Source organism: Acomys russatus, chromosome 7 (genome assembly GCF_903995435.1).
Source record: "Acomys russatus chromosome 7, mAcoRus1.1, whole genome shotgun sequence".
Taxonomy (NCBI): domain Eukaryota; kingdom Metazoa; phylum Chordata; class Mammalia; order Rodentia; family Muridae; genus Acomys; species Acomys russatus.
The window spans coordinates 14,809,627-14,831,680 of record NC_067143.1 but is presented as its reverse complement, the minus strand read 5'-3'; the positions used below and the strand labels follow the sequence as shown (position 1 = coordinate 14,831,680).

At 39.2% G+C, this 22,054-nt stretch overlaps 1 protein-coding gene across 1 annotated transcript in view; it reads left to right on the top strand.

The window, feature by feature from the left end:
* The window catches only part of Gabrg3 (gamma-aminobutyric acid type A receptor subunit gamma3), a 565,913-nt gene that overhangs the window by 520,857 nt on the left and 23,002 nt on the right, over positions 1-22,054 (top strand). The window contains exon 6 of the mRNA XM_051148645.1: positions 2,710-2,847. Coding sequence (XP_051004602.1) covers positions 2,710-2,847 — 138 coding nt within the window. The remainder of the gene's footprint in view (positions 1-2,709; positions 2,848-22,054) is intronic.

The following is a 22,054-nucleotide window of genomic DNA, read 5'->3' as shown; positions in this document are numbered from 1 at the left end:
CCTCAAAGAGAAGAGATTTCTGGAGGCAGAAACACAAGATGAGGAGAGGACACGACAGTGCTCAGGCTTTGTGAGGCCAGCCCCTGAGGAATGGTGGTGAACCCTGATGGCCATGACTAAATGGAAGGGGAAGCCTGTAGCACAGAGACCCTAGCCCAGCAATTGAGCTAGTGAACTTGGGACCCCTGAGCAGAGCATCCTTACTCAGATTTGGTAGGCTGGGTGGAACATGAATGAAAATCAAGGCAGGTCTGCCCAGTCCTTAAGGATAAAGTGGGGTGGAGGATTAGAGGGTAATAAGAATTCAGAAGCATTTGCCTGAGCATGTTTTAAAATTTCATGCCTGACTGGCTGCAAACCCTGCAATGCCTGAATTGCTGGAGGCTGGTCATTGGTTATAAAGCCGACTTCATAGGCAGTGCTATCTCAGAAAACGTTCTATTAAAGAGTAAATGTAAGGTCTTCAGGAAGGTCCAGCTGACAGGCTGATCTGTCAAGCACCAGTAACTCTTGCTGATGTGTGTTGAGAAGCTGCATTTCTATAAAGGTCAAGGCAGCAACGCCTTTGGACGGTGATCAGTGCCCAAGGAAATGGGTTCGGCCACTGTGTGTTCTGTGCTATGGATGTAGGTATGAATGTGCTTAAGTTGAAGACCATGAAACTGGAAATCAAGGAGACCAGTGAATGCAGGCCCTGAGCCGTGCACCTGGGGGCTCTGCTTGCCTAGGTGCTATGCACCACCTCAGAAGAGAGGGTGGAAAGCCACACCCCACACCCAGGATATATTGAAAATACAAACTGTACTCAGCGGGTTATAAAAAAGTGTTACAAATAAAAGAGGACACAAAGTTGGGAGGTGGTGGGTGTAGATCTGGATAGAGGAAAGAATAGAATAAGAACGAATATAGTAAAAAAAATATATTGAATGCAGCCATGAAAATTTAAAACAATTGATTAAAAATATTACATTTCCAATGTCTAGTTTCCAAAAACGTTACATAACCTGCAAAGAAATGGAAAAGTGTACCATCTACAAACAAAACAAAACACTTGGAATAGAAGTTATTGTTGAAGGGGCTAGGGAGGTGTCTTAGACAGTAACATGCTTGCTGGGCAAGTACAAAATTATGCCTGTAATCGCTGCTTGAGTAGGACAAGGGAGACAGGTGGATTTCTGAGACTTTCTAGCCAGCTAGCCTAACTGAATAAGGGAGCTGAAAGTTCAGTAAGAGAAAGATCCTGACTCCTAAAACAAGATAGATAGTTTCTGATTTCTGGGGGTACAAAACTTGTTCTCTGATCTCTTTTTGCATGTGTGCATGCACTCCCACAACACTAAAGTTCCCCAGGTGTTAGATGTACTGCTAAAAGATTTTTAAGTTTGCTATGTTAAACACTTTGAAAGATCTATAGGAAATCATATCTAAATAAGTAAATGAAAATATGATAATCAGATCTCAGAAAAAGCAGCTATAAGATAGAAACTATTTTAAAAGAACCCAATATGAATCCTGGCCTTAAAAAGTGCATTGACTAAAGTTAAAAATTTCACCAGTGAGAGTGAATGACAGTTTTAGCAGGTAGAACCAATGAAGAGATGCCAACAGAGATCTCCCAGTGATTATATGTATATATACATACATATATGTATTTATGTATGTATATCTTGGGCATAAGAATAAATGTGTATAGATTGCTGATATGGATTGTGCTGGTTTAGTAAGTTAGTGGTTGTAGCTTCTCCTCCCATAACCATAACTCCACTAGCCCTGAATATTTGCTAGATTTCTAGTACCATGATTCCTTCTTGGTAAGTGGGTCCTCAGAGCAATTAGAGAACAGTTGGTGACCTCAAAGGTATGTGCACCACTTTAGGGCTATCATGCCAACGCTGGTCATTGATTTGGTTCATAGGGTTGATAGAACTGTGGGTTGCCGCCCTCCTTTGGAAGCATCCATTGGTGCCTTCTGATATCATAAGAGCTAGTTCTCAAGGAGGGGTCATCCAGGTCAGTTCCAGCTATGGAGTCTCTGGAATCTGTTTCTGAATTGGATGGTGTCCTCAGCAATGGGGACTCACCTTCCACCTCTGGGGAGGTGACCAAGGGCAACAACAACAGGCTATATATTTTGGGTATGTTCCAGTGAGCCTTGGCCAACAACTAAAATGAATATTTCTTATGTCTGGTATTGGGGTTTTTGTTAGGTGGTTTTTGGCTCTTGGAGGAAGCATCATCAGCTCAAATGAAAAAAAGCTCACTAAAACTATATATGAATAGTCATACATGGAGTTACGTATATTATGGATGCCATCTCCACGGTATAAAGGCAGCCTTGGTTAACTAATGTTGGATATTGGGCTTAGGCCAGGATTACAAAGCTGGTGCTTGTGCTAACACTGGAAGACTCCTCTTCTCTTGGAAGATCAACTCACCATGATGGTTCAAGGTTAAAGAAATGTAGATGATAATCCTACTTACTGCACCCATAATGACATGGCCAGGCTCCTAACTAAGTAATTTGTTCATCATGAAGTCAGGGGACAGTGTGAGGGGTCATTTGTCCTTTGACTTTTGGAGTTTCTGTGTCTAAAAAAAAAAAAAAAAAAGGACCTAAAACTGTAACTAATACTGGGTGATTAGAAACAAATTTGACTTAATGTTTTATACATCTAAATTTGCAGGTGCTAATATCTGCTCTGCTTCTAGATGGCTACCCCAAAGAAGAAATGATTTATCGTTGGAGGAAAAATTCAGTTGAGGCAGCTGATCAGAAATCATGGCGGCTCTATCAGTTTGACTTCATGGGCCTCAGAAACACTACAGAAATCGTGACAACATCTGCAGGTAGGAGCTCTTCATGAGGCCAGCCTTCAGACAAACAGGGACGATTGACATTTGTCCTCTGTGTCGCAAGCTCCAGCCAAGCCCTGGTCGGCTTCCATTTGCATGTTTACAATGAGTCTTAGCAAGGAGCACCCAGGACCTTATTTTAGACAGAACAGCTGATTCAAAGGTAGAAATAGACTCGAGGTTTACAGGTGGGTGGGATGGAAGCAATAACAATTGAATAATCTCTGGAGGCACTATGTCTGTGAACCTAACCAGATTGCTCCAGACTAGTGGGTTTAATGTAAGCCTAACTGCGCTGCTCAGGACTGGGCAGCTTATGAATCTGTTTTATGCCAGCAGTGCAGATTCCATCACATTGACTTCCCTGAGACATCACTGGCATTGGGAAATAACAGGATCTGATAATAACAGGATCTCAATGTCCTTTAATAGTACATTCTAGTTTTTCCTTTATTATTGTGAAATTAAAGACAATTTTGATATTTTTGGTGTACTGAGAACAAATACTGCTGTGATCATTTATTTCTCATATGTAACACCAATTATATGACAAGTGGAATAGATAAATTAATATATTTTTACATCTGGGTCCTTGTTTTTGTACCTGATATTTAGTAGTTACTATAGTCAAATATTTTTCAATTAACTTTATTCTGGCAGGTATAAATTGGGAGTTAAAGTTAGATTTTCTAAAGGTCTTGATATTTGCTAATATGAATATGATTTGCTTTTCAAATCCCATAATAAGTTATTTTATTGATGTTTAGAATAATATATCAGCTTGTTATAATTGATTTTTTAAAAAGTATGTCTAATTGCAAAATTGCACGTAGACATATGTATTCAGAAGGGTCCTGAAGAACTACCTTATAAAAGATGAAAGGGAAAGATTTCTTTCAGGTGTCTTGGCGTTGAGAGGTAGATTAATGTTCAATGATAAAGGTCAGAAGAAGGAAGGGGCAAACTTCTGTAAGTCAACTGTGGAGACAGGAGGAAGGAAGAGGCTTAAGCAAATTCCTTCCTAGTTCTGACTGTGGTCAGATTTCACAAAAATGCATATTGTCCCCTGACCAAAACCTAAGAGAAAAACCAAGTAAGATGGAAAGAGAACAAGAGATGATTAAAATATTGAAGTTACCCCAACAGTGGCTTTACAGAGGAAATAAATTATTTTTATGAAAACGGAATATGGGTTGGGTGTGGTAGAACATGCCTTTAATGCCCAGTACCTAGGAGGGAGGTGGATCTCTAGGAGTTCAAGGCCAGCCTGGTCTACACAGCAAGACCTTGCCCTAAAAGTGAAAGCATAATTTCACAAAAGAATACTAATTTCTTTCAAAAAAAGAAACACGACCATTTAGAAATTTAAACAAAAAAGCACCATAGTTTTTAAATTAAGATGTAAAAAGATCATACAACAAGATAAGAAGAAAATATGTTTATCAACACTAAAGCTGATCAGTAGGAGACATCAAAATGTGAATATAAAGGTAGTTCAAGTTCCAGGAATGGAGCTCATAGATCATGAGTTAAAAAGGGAAAGGATTATCCTAGTTGGATATAAAACGTGAATTTGTATGCTCAAGCATACTGTGCAGTCCAAAGGATGAGTGCAAAGGAAGGCAAAGGAAGGAGACAGCCAAACAGCCAGCTGGAAGTCTAGCTTTAAGTGTAGAGGAAAAGACAGAGGCAAAACTCACACCAGTGTCTGACTTTGTACCAGGATGCACAACAACATTCACTACTGAAGTTCCCTGCATGAAGTTGCCAAGAGAAACAAAGAGAAGCCAATAGTTTCAGACTAGAAGAAAACAGGAGTTTGGTACTGACAGCCTCACAACGAGCTACCACTCCTTCACAGATACTTGCAAGCTCATTCATTCCCTGGCTGTATGAAAACTGCCCAAAATGTCCATGAACCTTAGTTAATTTTCTAAACAATATAGTCAGGATAGGTGGTATTTCTTGACCATCTTGTGTGATCAGGTGTAGTGCCAGATGCAGTAAGTTATGCAGGACAGGTTTAGAAACAGTGCAGGTTCTGCATAGACGCATCCTGCAGAGAGCTAGGATGAGAGCCATCTTCTGAAGACTCAGAGCCATCCCAGAAGTGGCTTGATTGTAGGATGATGAGACGAAGCAGAAGCCTAGGGCTCAAAATTAATTCCTGTAGTATCTTTCTTTCTTTCTTTTCTTTTTCTTTTCTTTTTTTTTTTCATGAACTTCACAGACAGGTTCCAGCAGCGTCTCAGGGAGAGTCCAGTTGTCGGTCAGAGGGAAGGCTGCTCTTCTAGCGCTGTGACTAAAGAGCCAAAGCTGCATGTGCACAGCTGGTACTTCTAAAGTTGATTCATGCCTTAAGTACAGCAGCAACTCTCAGTAATTCTTCAAAGTCCAAAAACATCTCTGTGTGTATGAAGCTTCAGATAGATATTACCAGTGCTAAATACTAAAAATAAAGCTTCCAAATACTTCTCCAGCTGCCTGCTATAAGTACAGGAGACAGGTGCTGAGCCCTAGGGCCAGATGGGTCATGTGTTGTTTGAGCTGCGCTCTGCCACTTACCTGGTACCTGGCACCGTGCAGTTCCTGTGACCTTCACAAATAAGCTTATCTGGCAGTGATGCAGGAGACAGGCGGAGTAAAACTGATACAATAAAGAAAGTACTAGTGAACTTCCTTAGGAGGCGTTAACTTACACGGAGTTGAATTTAGCTGGGAAGTGCTGCCCCCAATATGGCTAGAAGATAAGTAGTCCACAGACCACACTCGTTAGCTGAAGGAACACTAACTCCAATATAACTAGAGATAAATAGTACACTGACCAGGCTTGTTAGATACCATAGAAAGAAAAAGGTATGTACCGCAATTGAGGTTTAGGATTGCTGAGAAAGTTTCTGCTAATGTTTGGTCACCAAGATTGACCTCCAGTTAGGTTCTATTTTTACAACAAAAGGAGACAACGTTGATGTACAAAATGAGGCCTATCTCCTGATCAAAGGGCATGCCTCTAGGGGCCCCTTAAGGGGGGCAGGGCAGCACAGGGTGGCATAACTCTGACAGCTTGGCAAGAGAACGCTGGCTTACTTAAGAAACCATTCTGGCAATGTCTTTGCTGTATGAATCTCCCATCTGCCCAGGTAGATAGACTTGCAATTTCCTGTGTCTATTTAAATTGTCAAAAGTGTAACCTGGGCCAAGATGAGAAAGAGGTTTAAAGGTGACAGCGTATACGGAATACATCAGCCTAGGCTATGTATAAGTCAGCAAAATGTATTTGAGGCTGGCTCCTCTTGGGTCACTGACCAGAGAAAGACATGTGCTGCTATTGTTAAAGAGTTTTGTTTCATTCTATCAATTGTATGAAGTGAATTCTCTATGGGGGTGGGGTGAGGATTTCTGCCTCAGACTGCAGCCACGGACCATTCCTGTGACCACACACACACACACACACACACACAAAAAGTTGCTTTCTCTCTTTGTAGCTGCTGTGAATTTAAGTGAACTAACATATGTCAAGGGCATAGTTGTCATCCATAACTAGAAATCATGTTGAGTATTATTACCTGAATGCCTTGCTGTGAGGGAGAATCAAGATGTTTATGCACCAACTTTCTTTAGTAAGTAGTCCATTAATTTAGTTGCTAGCATTTAATTCAGTGAGACACATTTTAACAGTAGTCTATGGTGAGATTTATAACTCAAAAGAGAACATAAGTATGTGTTTAAAAACATCTCATAGAGCAAAGTAAAACCTCACTCTGTTCACATTTACCCCAATGGAGTCTGTGAAGTAAAACCAGCCTAGGTTCATAGTTATTATTATAATAGTGACAGTGTTTTTGATTACAAGATTGAATGAAAAAAAAAAAAAAAACCCAGTCATCCTCCCTCTGTAATTCATAGAGGAAAGCGGAAAACCTCTGCTTGGTTTAATGAACCTCACCACTAAAAGATGAAAAATCATGATTGAATTCATAAATTAACGTATGTATTCCTTTAAAATCATGTTTAATCAGTTATTCTTACCATGACATCTAAATTAATTTTTATACATAATACAGAGACAGAGAATATTGACTTGTAACAGTTTGTGTTCTTTGATCCTTCCTGGTCCCTTTGACCAGCATAGGATGTATCAGTGTCTTTATTCATAGAGGAAGATAGGCCTAGCAGGTTGCAGGCATGGCCCTCCAGCGGTATACTCCCTATGAGCCCTTGGCTAAGTTTAGGCTCTGACTGTGACACCAGTAGTTTTTACCGAGATATCACTGCAAGAAACAGTTCATTGTACTCACTTGACCTGACCTAGCAAAATAATTAGCCCAGAGAAAGCACTTGGAAGTGAAACCATGGGGACAAGTTTTCCCACTGCAGCTTGTTCCTCCCCCAAATGTGTGGGCAGTACTTCTGGGCCTTGTGCCTACAGTTTTTCTTCTTATCTTTCTGACAAGCCAGAACCAGTCATTTCCTTCCTTAGTTTTTTTCCCCAGTGATATAAGGTTTGCGCGATTTTATTTTGTCAAAGGCTTGCTATCACATCGTGTTGGTCTTATCTATTGTTCCTTGGTACTCAAAGCATTTTTCATCATTGCACGAAGAAGCTCTTAAAGTAGGAGCTTGATCCAGAGCTACATGGTGTTGTGATTAGTGCTTTTATCAGGGCTAATTATGCCAAACTTAGAACAAGATTTCTTTTATGAAAAAGAGCTAGCAAGTCCACAATTTTAATGAGACTTACAGACTTAGCAGGGAATGTCACAGTCTCCCTCAATGTGCCTTAAGTAAGAGATCTGACACATTGGAACAGCTTTTGCTTTCTTTCGTAATAAACTTGCAGATAAAAGGTGTTAACAAAATGATACGCTTTGGTCTTGGCTTCATTCTCAGGCAAATCTGAGGATGATGTGGTTAATACCACTGGCTCCTAGAACAACGGAAGTGACTAACCTTGGTGACTACCGACCAACCTATCAACAGTGTTGTGGAAAGGTCTAAGTCTATGGGAGGCAGAATAGTGGCATGTGGATGTTTGATCTCAGTCCATTCTTAGCATAGGCCACTTACCTTGTTGATACATTTATTTGCCTGTTTGTGTAAGTGTCTATGTGCAAGTGTGTGAGTGAGTACCTGCTATGGTGGGCATGTGGAGATCAGAACACAACTTCTACCATGTAGGTTTCAAGGATCCAAACCCCCTTCCCAAATGTGGTGGCAAATGTCCTTGTTGGCTGGGCCACTTCATCAAACCTTTGACTTCCTTCCCTAATGGCTCTTTTGTTTTACTGAAGCAACAATATATTTTAGGAAAGGGGCTTCAGAACACCACATGGATTCCTTGGAGTGCTTCTTTTCAGTAAGTTTGATTTCTTGATGTATGTTCCAGGCCCATGTTTATTCACTCATATTGATGAAGGAGCCACCAATAACAGTATATCTGCATTAACTTTGAGCCTGTATACCAAGTGCCCTGACATGTCTGTTACCCATGAAATTCTATGCCTTCAGTCCAGAAACTATACAACAACCTCCCCCCAAAAAGATGCAGCTTTATTTAATAATAAAAAAATGAGTCAGTCAGCCTGAACCACAGAGATTGCTTACACTGCATTGCAAAGTAGAAGAGACTCCTTACACCTTTACCAGTTCTTTCCCAGCTGTGGATTTTCTGAAACCTAGCAAATTACCAGACATCATCCCCCAGCATCTCTGGACCATGATCACCTTCTAAAACCAGGGGTATATGTGCCAGATGTTTAACATGTGAGGTGTCTAATCCCTACAATCATAGAAAATATCTTAAGCCCTCCATTCATTGTTAAAATCTTGGTATATAAGTTTCTATAGTTTTATTTCCTTCAACTATAAGGCACATTTATATAAAAATTTTAATGTTATATTTTCACAGACTCAAAAGTGGAAAAAAGTATAAAGATGAGAGTTTTTAAAACAAGACTTAATGTCCATCAATTCTTCCTCATGGTAAAAAAAAACCATAGTAATATTAGTAAGATCTGTCTAAAGCAATGTTTGAATAGCTCAGATAGTTTAGTATATCAGTGTACAAGTGGAATTTCTTTTGTAAAGCTTTATATTATTGATTCTACTTGAAAAATATGTAGGACGCCTTCCTTGATTGTTCTAGAATAAAGGAGAGAGAAAAAGAAAATAGAGTTAAAACAACTATTCAGCATATATTTTTCTATTAGTTTTCCAAGCTGCCCTTCTCAAGTATGGAAAATGTGTTTTTGAAGATTCGGAGATACATTTTGGCTACGTATTTCCATTTAATCAAGGTCTACCAATGTACTCAGCACTGTGAAATGATCTGATAGCAGCCTTCTCCAGTGAGAGCCGGGCCACAGCAGCAGCTGAATCCGGAGAAGCCTTATGCTTCCCAGTTGAAAAGAACAGTTGTCACTGGAAGCCACTGGTATCTCAGGAAGAGATAGAGAGGGCTTGTTTGTGACCTCTGTGTTGAGAAATCTGAGGGAAGAGGGCTTGTTTCTAGTTTGATTGCTACCAGGTCACAGTGACTTTTTTTAGTACTGTAAATTAACACTATTTAATTTTGTCTGGATCAAATGTTATGATCATGTGATTTTTCTCTTTTATTCATCTCTGAAGTAAATTTCATCTATTAATCATATGTTATTACTTGTATATATCACTGATTATATATATAGACATATATCAATGTTATGTTGTTTATATCACATGTATCTGCTGCTATTTTAAGAACTACATGGTAATAGTCATGAGGGATATTCATCCCTAGTTTTCTTTTTTCCTGGTTTTGAGATAAGGATAATGCTAGCTTCATAGAGTGAAAAGAAAATTGTTTTTGCTTCTGATCTTTCCTAGAAAAGATCAAGTAGAATTAAGAATGGTCTTAATTTTCCTTTTTTTTTTTTTTTTTTTTTGAGAGTATAATTTAATTACAACATTTCTCTCATTCCTCTAAAACCTCCGCAATACTTCTCCCTGATCTCCTTCGTGGCCTCTTTTTCATTAATTATTATTACACACATACATGTATAAACATCAATATTTCTAAACATAACCCTTTCATTCCATACAATGCTACTTGTATGTATGTTTTCAGCGCTGACCCTTTGGCACTGGACAACCAGTTGCTGTGCTTTTTTTCTGAGGAAGACCACCTCTCCCATTCCCAGGTTTCCTCAGCTGCCTGTAGTTCCTTGTGTAGGGTTGACGCCTCATGAGACTTCCCCATCCACTTTGGTATATCCACTGGTGTCACCCTTATTCCCCTCATGTATAGGAGGTCATGTTGGTGAGACTAAGTGTGTAGGTTCTGTCATTGCTAGGAGACACAATCTCATAGTCAACTCCCTGATCCTCTGGCTCTTACAGCCTTTCTTCTCTTCTGCAGTGTGCCTTGAGATTTAGGCATGGGAGTGGCTCTAGATATATGCACTGGGTCAGCGTCTCACAACTCTGCATGCTTGTACTGGGAACTGAGCTAGCTACTCAGTGCTAGTGAAGTCATGGAGTAGAACCTATAACCACTAATTTAATAAAGCAGCGTATTCCCGAACAGCAATATATAAACTTCTGTCCTCATGCCCATAGATGAGAGTAGTTTTCACCTATCATCAAGGAAACTTCTCCTTGCACCAGATGGAGACAAAAAGCCGCAACCAATCAAAATGCACAGTTAATTTTCCTTTGAACATTTAGCAGGTTCATCTGTGAAATAAGCTTACGTTAAAACTGTCTTTATGGATTTTTTTTTTAAATTACAAACTTAATTCCTTTTAATTCTTATGAGACTATTCAAATGATTTACCTCACACTGAGCTATGGTTTATGGTTCACTTAATTGAAATGGTCACATCTTGTTTGAGAAGGTGTTCATCAAATTAATTATACCCTTGAGTCCTAAAAGTCCCATCTTTCATGATATGGATAATTTTTATTTATTTGTTTAATTTTAATTGAAAATAGAGTCTTCTGCCATACAATACAATGTAACCACAGTTTCCCCTCCCTCCACTACTCCCAACTCCCCCCACCTTTCCTCCCTCTCAAGCCAAGCTCCCCTCCATTTCCTCTTCAGAAAAGAGCAAATCTCCTTGCCAGAATTGTCCATGCATCCTGCTCTAGAGCTCTCCTTTTTACCTAGCTTCTTTGTGTCTGTGGATTATAGTTTGAATATCACTTACTTAGCAGCTAATATATATTTATAAATGAATGCAAACCATATTTGTCTTTCTGGGTCTCAATTAACTTACACCAGATAACTTTTTTTTCTAGTTACATCGATTAGTGCAAATTTCATAATGTCATTTTTTTTTTAAGAGCTAAGTAATACTCTACTGTGTAAATGTACTACATTTTCTTTATCCAGCCTTCAATTGAGGGACATCTAGATTGTCTCTAGTTTCTTGTTTATTATGAACAAAGCCACACTAGTTGAGCAAGCGTTCTTACGGTAGGATAGAGCATCCTTTTGGTATATCCTTCATTGTTGGCAGTGAAAACTTGTACAGCCACTATGGAAATCAATATGGCAGTTCCTCAGAGAATAGGCTATGAATCCTCCTCAAGACTGACTCTTGGTCATGAACCCAAAGGTTCATGCAGATAATTTGCTTCTTGCTCGCATACATCTTCCCACTTCCCAGAGTCCTTGCCTTGCTTCTTTAAGCTTTGACCAGTCCATCTCTTTGTCAATGTCTCTGATTTCTCCTCGCTGTTTCCAACATTCCACCACATTCTGCTCTTTTGAGGGTGTTTTGAAGTGGAAGCTCAGCTTATTAATTTCAGACAGTTTCCTAACTCTCAGATTCATCATAGATTTAATATGTTATTTTCATTTAGCGTGGTATCCTTTTCGCTTCATTTGAGTCACTCGCACAGGCATTGACAAGTATTAGAAAATTTCCAGGATCCCTCTTGCACTGATTTCTGCTTAGATTCTGTTGTGAGCAGAGACCGCTTTGCTAGCTGTTGTCACCCTCTCCCCTTTTTTCACTGAAGCTTTCACAGTCTCTGGAAACCTGCAACACTTGTGTTGTACTTTGGTTGAGCAGCTTGTTGTTGTTGTTCCGAGACAGGGTTCCTCTGTGTAGCCCTGGCTGTCCTGGACTCACATTTAGATGAGGCTGACCTCAAACTCACAGAGAACTGCCTGCCTCAGCATCCCTAGTCCTGGGATTAAAGGCGTGTGCCACCACCGCCTAGCCAGGCTGAACAGGCTGAGGAGGCCTGTCATTGGATAGTTCTCTCAGGCTCTTTCCTTGCCTTCTTTTGTGGTATCGCTTGCAGACACAGAAATGTTGAGCTCTCTAAACACAACAGTGGATTGTTTCTCTTCTGGTCCATCAGATTTTATTAATATTTTATTGTCCTTGTGTCTGGCATATACATTTAAACCACTAGTTTGATTATTTCACCGTAAATTCATCATGATCCGTTATTCAGTATGACTTATGACAGTTTTTAACATAGACCGTTTATGTTAAACAGTTTTGATAAAAAGTTTTTTATCAAGTTGCAATTTAGAAATCAGAAAATCGGTCTTTTAATTAGACTGCTCGGTTCATTTCTGTTTAGTGTTATCAATACAGTGGTTCCATGTCCACCACTTTCTGCTGCCTGTAAGCCAGTTATCCTTCCTGTTATGTCTTCCAACGTATCACACTTCTATTGTAACCTTTCACTTTCTTTCATCATTCTCTCACAACATTTAGAGATGATATTTATAAGGTTTATTTTTATTCATGTGAATAGGTGTCTTTGTGAATGTTATGTGTGCCAGTAACCACAGAGACCAGAAGAGGGAGTCAGCTCCTCTGAAGCTGGGGGTACAAGCTGTTGTGAACCACCCATTGTGGGAGCTAAATCTGGGTCCTACAGTGGCGCAACAAGTGTTCCTAAGCACCGAGCAGCTTCTCCAAGCCTTACGTTACTTTGTCAGTGTAGCTGGAGGGGATCCCCACATAAACTTCAATTTGTCAGTATTAGTTTTGTAACAACTTACATCCACTATGATTGAAGACTTGATTTGTGTGTATCTCTATTTCCTTTGATCCTGTTTAAGGTATAAACTCAAACTCAAAAATATAGCATTATCATTTTATATGGCTTATTTCCTCTCAAGAAGTTAAAAATAGAAAGCAAAGTAAGTATATATTGGACATTTTGGATCACTGCAGTGACTCCGGGTCCTGATTCTCACCCTCACCCCCAGGTTTTGCTATGCTATTATTTGCATGTTTGTGTGATGATATATTGCATTGTCTTAATTATTTTTCTCATCTCTGTGATAAATTGACTTACCTGAATAACAATGAAGAAGGGCTTGTTTTGGCCCCGAGTTCCAGGGTGACTCCATTATAGCAGAGGAGTCAACACAACAAGAGTTTGAAGCAGCTGGACTTAGCATAGCTATAATTAGTAAGAGGGGGCATGCTGCTTGTGTGCAGCTTTTTTTTCTACAGTACAGGACCCCAACCCAGGATTCTTCTATACTGGCCACAGTTGTCAGGTCTTCCCTTCTCAGTTAACTTAATCAGGACAATCCTCCACAGGCATGCCAGAAGCCCTGTCCCATAGGGGCTTACAGATGTCATCAAATGGACAATCACTGCTATCCATTCCAGCCTCACCCCTTGTCAGCTCGATACCCAGATATATCACTTTATATTATAACCTTTCAGCCCTTGTCCTCAAACTCTCATGTTCATCTTATACTGAAAAATACAATAGAACTTCAAACACGCACACAGTGTGTAACAATTACAGTAGTTTGGCAAATCTGAACTTCAAGTCTCATCCAAGACTCAAGAAAGTCTGTCACTTTGTAAGAAAAAACAAGTGACATGCTTCTAACATACAATGACACAGGATAAATATTCCCATCCCAAGATGGAAGAATCAGACTATAATCAGACCCAAATAAGACCAGAATCCACCAGGGAAAACCTCCATGTCCAGCATCTAGAACTAAGGATGGAGGATGGTCAGGCTCCAAGTACTTCAGCATTGTTTCAAATGCACTGTATTCAAACACACAGCACTGTCAATGTATTTGCCTAAACCAACTAACACAGTTTATCAAACCGTGGAGAAGAAAGGCTTTCACATTTACCCTAATTCTTCCTAGTGACCTCTCCTTCATCCACTGAGTTCTTAATTTTTCCGTACATTTCAGTTTCCAACTGATCATCTGATTCTTCTTCGTTCTATTTTTTTTTTTTTTTTTTTTTTGCTCAGGCTTTTTCCTTCCTTTTGTTTCCAGGAACTTTATGATGCCTTGAACCTGTTTTTGAGGATATGTTAGAAATCCATGTCAAGTTTTCATATTGTTGTCATGTTAACATTAGTATGTGGTGTTAATTATCTTTCTTCACTTCAGTTCAAATCTTTCTAGTTCTTATTTTAATTAACATGGTATGCAAATAGTTTTAGACTATGTACCCATTATTAAGTAAATTTGTAAATGCAAATGATACCTAACATTTTTACTTGTAAAAGAAGTGATAATAACTGCATCACATGGTGCCATAGTAATTTTTATCTCAGGATCCTAGACTGAGGTTAAATTAGTGAAAAAAGAGCAGCTACTTATATGGGACAAAACGAGAGACCTTGTTTATGCTCTGTCTACCTTTCAGTGCGCTGTTTTTGTATGGCTGTGTGTGGGTCACAAAATGTCCTTGTCCAGTGATGATGCATTTGTGTCTAGTAGAGCACTTATGTTCAGGAGGAAAATGACGAGCCCAGTCGATGCAGTCATACCAGCCACCCTCATAATCCTCATTTACAGTCTGCCTCATGTAAACTTATTCCTTACACTGCTGTTTCTGTTTTTTGTTTTAATTTTGTGAATACCAACTTATCTCTGCAAAGCCTATATTCCAAAGTTGTTTTGTGCCATTTTTTTAGTGAGAAGAATTCAAGATTCTGTGCTCTTCCTAAGTGTTTCACTTATGCCAGTAGTTAACTATGTGCCTTTACTGTTGTACTGATCTCTTTCATGAAAAGCCTCAGGTCTTGTATCCTGTTATTCTTTTCTGGCTTGAGAGTGTCTTCATCAATCTGTACTCATTCACTGTGTCTTGACTGAAGAACAGTTTCTTTCCCTCAGAACTTAGCAGGTGTTTAACTGCTATCCAAAAGATGGGACACTCTAATAAGAAAGAGATCATACATGTAAGGACATAATACAAGAAAGTTGACCTCAAACACAGACGATGTTATCTGCCAGCTAAAGTGCTGCCTACTTTGCCAGGCACCTTAGCATTGGCTCATGGACTTTGTTTTATTGTCATATCGCCTCTGCCATTGTTTTAGATAACAGCCTAAGGCAAACAACCTAAAAATAATTTTCAGTTAAGCTACATCTGTACATTTATTCATAAATGAGGCAAACTTCCATTTTATTAAACTTTTTATATATCTACTTATAAAACATTTTACTAGTTTTACGATGGTGTGTAACTTTTCCTTTTGTGAAGGAAGATGCTAGCATCCTCATGTTTTTATAACAATTTAATAAGCAAATTTTGCTTTAAGGAATGAGACAGCAAACTGTGTTCCAGAGGCAATTTACAGACTGTGTGACTGTCTTATGCTTTTAATAACATTTTTATTATTTGAGAATTCTGTACAATACATTTTGATATTCACCTTTTAGCTCCCCCAAGATCCTCCCTTACCTCCCTACCTACTCAACTTCATGTCTTTCTTATTTTTAAAAAGAGTAAATAAGAAAATATTTAGAGTTTAGAAAAATAGGCACTATTACATAGTCATAAGGTTAGATTGTCTTTGTTTACGGTAAATTCTCTTGTATATTAACTTGACAAACGCTATCTATTTCATATCCTTGAAGTCACTTGTGTCAAGCAGTGTTCCTCTAAGCTCATGTCTTAGTTTGTCCTTTTGCATTTTCACTGTTTTTCACTCCTCTATTGTCTTCCTTCTTTCTCCATTCCTTCAACTCTGAGGGACAGTCTTTTAAACCGTTTCCCTCTAGACCAGAAATTTACTAGTTATTAATAAACATTATATACCACCAACACACAGTATCATTTTCTCTCACTTTACCTTTCTATAACTGGTCTGGCTTCGAAAGAAGAGCCTGGCACGTCTTCTTTCTGCTCCAAAGTTTCCTGTTTCTTTACCGTTTTAAAACTTGTTGTTAGGTGATTCACATCTGTAAATCTCACCACTCAGAGGGATAAGGCAACAAAATCACCAAGAATTCAAGGTCATCCTGGGCTTCATAGCCAGCTTGAACTACAGAATGAAACCCTATCTTTTAAAAAAAATGAATGAAACTTTGTTGTTTGTTGATGTTTGCTCATCTTCCAACTCTGGTTTCTTTTACTTAGTTGGATGGCAGTTGACCTTTGACTTCTACTGTCATAACCAGAATAGCACATATTACACACATAGTAGCCTATGTCTCCATGGCTTCTTCTCAATGCCTGCTGCTCCATCAAAAATTTTTTCCTGAAAAATACAACAGCTATTTTTGTGTAGTGTTCCTGAGCATTTAACTATAACCAAGGACAACAACATTTGCCCAACAAAATGCTCAGTGTAGTGAGGCTGACATCGTGCTCCAATGGTCCCGTCGTGCATCCCAAGGTAACCAACCAACATCTCATATTCATAAATACACATTAATACACTGCTAGCACTTGCAAGATTCAGTTTGATACAAAGACATGAGAGTAGTATCAGGATGTTGCAAACCCAGGTTTGATGAAGAGTTCAGTTATCCCTTCCTAAGTGGTAGTTATGGTGAGAGAGAAAATCTCCTAAAAGACTCCAAGAAAACAACCTGCAGTAAACAGGGAACTCTGCTTCCTGATGCCAGCTTCTCCATTCCAGCCTCACAGTATGGAAACAGTAGCTCTGAATCTAGACACAATGACCATAAACAAAGCAGCTATTGGTGCAGGTTCAGTTTAAACCATCAATTCCAATTGGGGGATTGGGCTTGAGTTTTGTTTCAATATTATTTTGATTATTATTTTAATCAGGCCTTTTGTTTCTGAGTAAGAAGCTATGTGGTTTTGAGAAAGTAAAATGTGCAAACCACACATACCATTCTTTCCATATTCTGAAAACTATTAACAGAAACATAGAAGTATGTATAGCATCAACATATTTAAAACCTAAGCTAATATGTGCTGACAGTGTCTTTTGACTGGGTCATCTACTTGTGGCTCTTCAAGCATTTCTTCATAGCAATGACACTATGCTCACTTTAGAGAGGAGAAAAATAAGCCACAGCATTGAGCTGCTTCACTGAAAGCCAGGAAGCACAATCTCATGGCTCTACTTCAGCTATACATACTACAGAAATGAGTACACAGTAATTTCTACCACTGAACTCCACAGTAACCCAGGCCTTGTGCTATTCTTTAGGAAAAAAAGATGTACCAACAGCTCTGGCCAGTGACAGTAATGCTGAGCACTGCACTTCACCACACCATAGTGCTACCATATGTCTCATGATAGACTTTGATGATATTCATAATTACACCTTGAACCAGTCTTAGAATCCCTATGAGCTAATCAACACACACACACACACACACACACACACACACACACACACACACACACACACATGCACACAAATGACTTAATTATAATCTGAAAGAAGAATCCTGATTTGCTCATCCATTAGCCAGCAAATGAAGCTCTGGCATGGGCAATGCCTCTTGGCTGGACATTGGAGACAGAATGGTGAATAAGGGAATACAGAGCTACAGACTCTCATAGATGTGCCCCAGAATTGACTGGTGTGGCACAGAAGTTGGAAGTCCTGGCTGTGGCTGGCATCTGGTCATAGGGCTGTAACCAGGAAGTTCGTTTCTGTGGGGTACAGAGTAGTGCAACAAAGAGGTGAAAAGTGGGTCTGCAGGCAGAGTGAGGTCCAGCCAGATATAATGTAAACATGTACTAATGAGGTGGATTTTGAACTGGAGAGATGGCTTGGAGGTTAAGAGCACTTGCTGCCATTCCAGGAAACCAGGGTTTAATTCCCAACACCTCCATTAGTCAGGTTCTGATTTTCAGTTCTCAGAAGACACTTTCTCAGCCATGCCCACTCTGTTGAATCCCCCTTGCTAGGATAAAATCCTGAAAAAGATACCTTTTAAACTGGTTTTGTTTTAGGATGTATTCCCTTGCATCAAGCACGTGGCAGAACTTCAAAGTTCAGTTTCACAGTCTGGTTACCCGGATTTGTAAGGTCTGCAAGCATTTGATATTTGATTTATATGTATTCATATCTGATAGAAAAATATAACTCAGAAATCTTATAAGGAAGAATGAGATGTTTGAAAAAAAATCACCTTAAATTTAGCTCAAGAGGCTTAGAAAAAGAACAAATGCACATTTATATCTCTTCAAAGGTTTAGAAGGATGTGGTATTTTGCTCCTGAGAGCCACAGGCATCCATCATGATGGGAACTGAGATGTTCTGTTCCAAAGCAGGACCCACAGATCATCTAGCTCTGTTCCCTGCAGACAGCTGCACAATGATTATCAGGCTAATCCTGAGGCTGCTCTTCAAATCAGTATCAGTCACTTCAAAGACATTTTAAGCTCCGACCTTAGATACAGTGATCTCTAGCCCCAAAGGCACTCATTTATCCTTCTACATCTATTTAAATTGAATGTATTGATAGTCATACCTGGCAGTGAAGTTGAGCAGATTCTGTCACCTGTGAAAAATCTCAGTATTTTGACTTAAACATATTTTTGTTGTTCTTTGTTTGGCTTGGGTTCTGGGATTGAACCTAGGACCTTGCACATAATGCTTGCAACTCTACCACTGAGTTATTGTCCGGCGTGGACAGCTTCTCCAACCTTGGCCTCTTCGTCTGCATTCGCCTGGCATTTGTAGCTGGGCACTAGACTGGTGTTTTGGGTGTGTGTAGTATTTTTGGACACTTTGGGATGGACAAATTCTAATTTATTTTGTAGCTGAAGCATATTTATAATATCTTCAAGTAGAGGGGTGTGGTACTGTGTTGAGAAAATGCCAACTCTGCATTGGTGACACTTGTTTTCTTGTGCACTCAGTGTAGTGTGTGAAGGCTTTGTTATAGTGATGGCTCTACAGAAGCCAAGTAACAAGGAAGGCAGTACATGGCCATTGCCAGACGTCAGTAGCAACCTTTCTGAACCAGGGCAAATTCAAGGTAGGAGGGCTTAGAACTTCCTAAACATTTTAGATGATTTGGATCAAAGAAACTAACCTAATTTGCCAGATGCTCTGAATTACAATCATTGATAATGCTGTGTCCGTTTCATTCAATATTTACATTCAAGGGCATTGAATCCAGTTAGCCATATTTTAAACTTGTATCTTGATTTGATGTATGTGATGTTTTTCAAAAGGCTGTTGTGTATAAAAAAGGGTTATTGGTTGAAATGTATTGTAAGAAAGAATAAACAACGCTTAAGTGAATGTGCCAGGGGGTTCCTTATACACTGTTGGTGGGAGAGAAAACTAGTCCAACTGCTATGAAAATCAGTGTGGAGGTTCCCTGAAAGGTTATGGTCCACATCGTCCAGTTAAACCACTTCTGGGAATACGAAAGGACTCCATACTCTACCACAGAAGTACTTGCTTATACACGTTCATTCCTCCTCTGTTCACAATAGCCAAGAAATGGAAATAACCTGTCCCTCAACTGATGAACTGACAATGGCAGTGTGGTACACATATACAATGTAATATGGCTTATCTATAAAGAAATATGAAAACTGAAGGTAAGTGGATTGAACTGGAAATAATGCAATATAGGATGCTCAGTTCTAAGCAGGAAATTAGCATCACACACCCCATTCTAAGACTCAGGGATAAGCAGGTCTATTGCAGAAGTGAATTTTCAGTGTCCAAGATTCTATGTACAAACTTGCAGAAAGTGAAGCTAGGCACAGTCCCAGTTCAGATGGGGAGGAGCTCATAAAATAGTCCCACTCCTACCTGAAAAGCTATTGGTCACTGGTGGCTGCTGGGAGAAGAAAATCTGTTTCCTTTAAGGATATACCCCCTTAGAGGCTACCTATGCTCAAGCTGAGGTTCCTACATTGGTGCTCATACAGGTAGCAGTAACTACCCTTTTAGTTTTTTAAAAAGCATATGAATCTGGGAGGGCAAAGTTGTGCAGAGGGGAGGGGAGATATAGGGAAGAAACTGAGGGGGAGGGAAAGGGGTGGGTTGGATCAAAACACATTGTATGCATGCATTACATTCTTAAACAAGCAGACAAGAAACAAAAATAATAATAATAAAGTAAAATACAGAGATCTAACAAACCTTTTACCTAGTTACTCAGTGATGATTTTCTGGGGAGATGGGGTTGAGGAGAGAAAGGGCATCACAGTTTCATGGCAGAATCCCAGACAGCATACAAAGCATTTCCATAAAAAGAGCTCTGCTGGTACATCTTTCTTTCCTTCCTCCTGCCCTTCTGTTCACTCAGCACTTTCCATTTCTAACTATCATTCTAAGAGTGCTATGGATATAAAATGTTAGAAAACTGAAGTTTAAGGTAAGGTATTTTTTTTTTTTTTGTCACTCAGCATAATTTTCTGGAGGTTTATCTAAATCGCTCAGTATAAAATAATCATTCATTTTGGCTACAAAACAGTAGTCCTTAGATTGAATGTGCCAGTCTTTTATACACCCACTGAAGGGAGTCTAGGACAGTTCTAGGTTTTGCTGTTAGAGTTAAAGCTCCTATAAGCATGTGTGTGCTTTTTATGTGACCATATTTTAATTTTCCTGTCCTGGAATGTAGTTATTGAGTCATCTGTTATGTATGCACTTGGTTGTTAGGGTCTTAAACGGCTCTCTAGTGTGAACAACCCCGTTCCTCCATAGCCTCACCGGCATTTGATTCTTTGTCCAGTCTCTCTGTTCTTGTAGAGATTGACTGCCCTTGTAGCTAATGATGCCTAATCTTCACACATGTTACTTTTTAACTGTTGTAATTGCAGTGCTTGCTTCTTTGCTGTTGGAGTTCTTTATATTATCAGAGATGAGTTACTTCAGCATGTTTTATGGAGTGTCTTTCTTCCATTCGAATGTAATAATAAAAAACCCAGCTATAGTGTGCTAGTTATTAAATTGTATCACTGCACGCCATTTATATATAATAAAAGAATGCCCTGTACTCCATGCATATGTATAAGTTGTTGTTCAACTAGAAGTAAAAAGAGAAACCCATCATTCCTTTGTCCATGTGCCTCTATCCTATACCATAATTCTGGCCATCTTGTAATATACTACCACTCAATCTATTACTCTAGTCTCAACTTTTTTCTATTTTAAGCTTTGTTTTGGTCCATTTATTGTGATGAGTCCCCTAATTCCCAAGCACTCCCAGTTATCTTCAGGTATGTAAATTGCCTTTGATTCCTTCTATCTTGAATTTATAACTTTCAGGATTGCTGTCCTGCATGTATCTAGTTCCAGTCACGTCTTCACACGTTGTCAACTGTAATTGGTATTATAGCCTTAAAGATAAATACATCTCCAGCCCCACACTTCATTTATACTGTACAGAAGTATAATTTTTTATCCTTGATGTGTGCATTTTCTTAATATCTCATTGTGATAATTTCTTGGGCCCAGTCTTTTTTTATATAATGTTTTGGAGACTTTGTACATAAGCACTGCATCTACATTACTCTCACCTCTCCGTACTCCCTCAAACTTCTCCCATGGACTCCACCTCCTCAAATCATGGTTTTTGTTTGTTTTTTTGTTTTTATTTGTTTTGATTTTTCTTTACACATGTAAGCACCTCTCTTGCCTGAGAAGAACTCCATTTTAAGAAGATCTGTGTACTCTCTCTGGTTCCAGAGACCTTACTTGTAGCCATCAAAAATGGTCTTGTACCACAGCCTTCCAGACATATTTGCCTTTTTTTCCCCTCTTTTTATTTATTTTTGTTAATTTATTCATATTACATCTCAATTGTTAGCCCTTCCCTTGTTTCCTCCTATTCCTCCCTCCCTCCCACTTCCCCCCTTCTCCCCTCCCCTATGTCTGTGATTGAGGGAGACCTCCTCCCCCTATATATGCTCTTAGAGTATCGAGTCTCTTCTTGGTAACTTGCTATCCTTCCTCTGAGTGCCGCCAGGCCTCCCCATCCACATTTGCCTTTTAGAAGCCTTGTTCTCAGAAGGC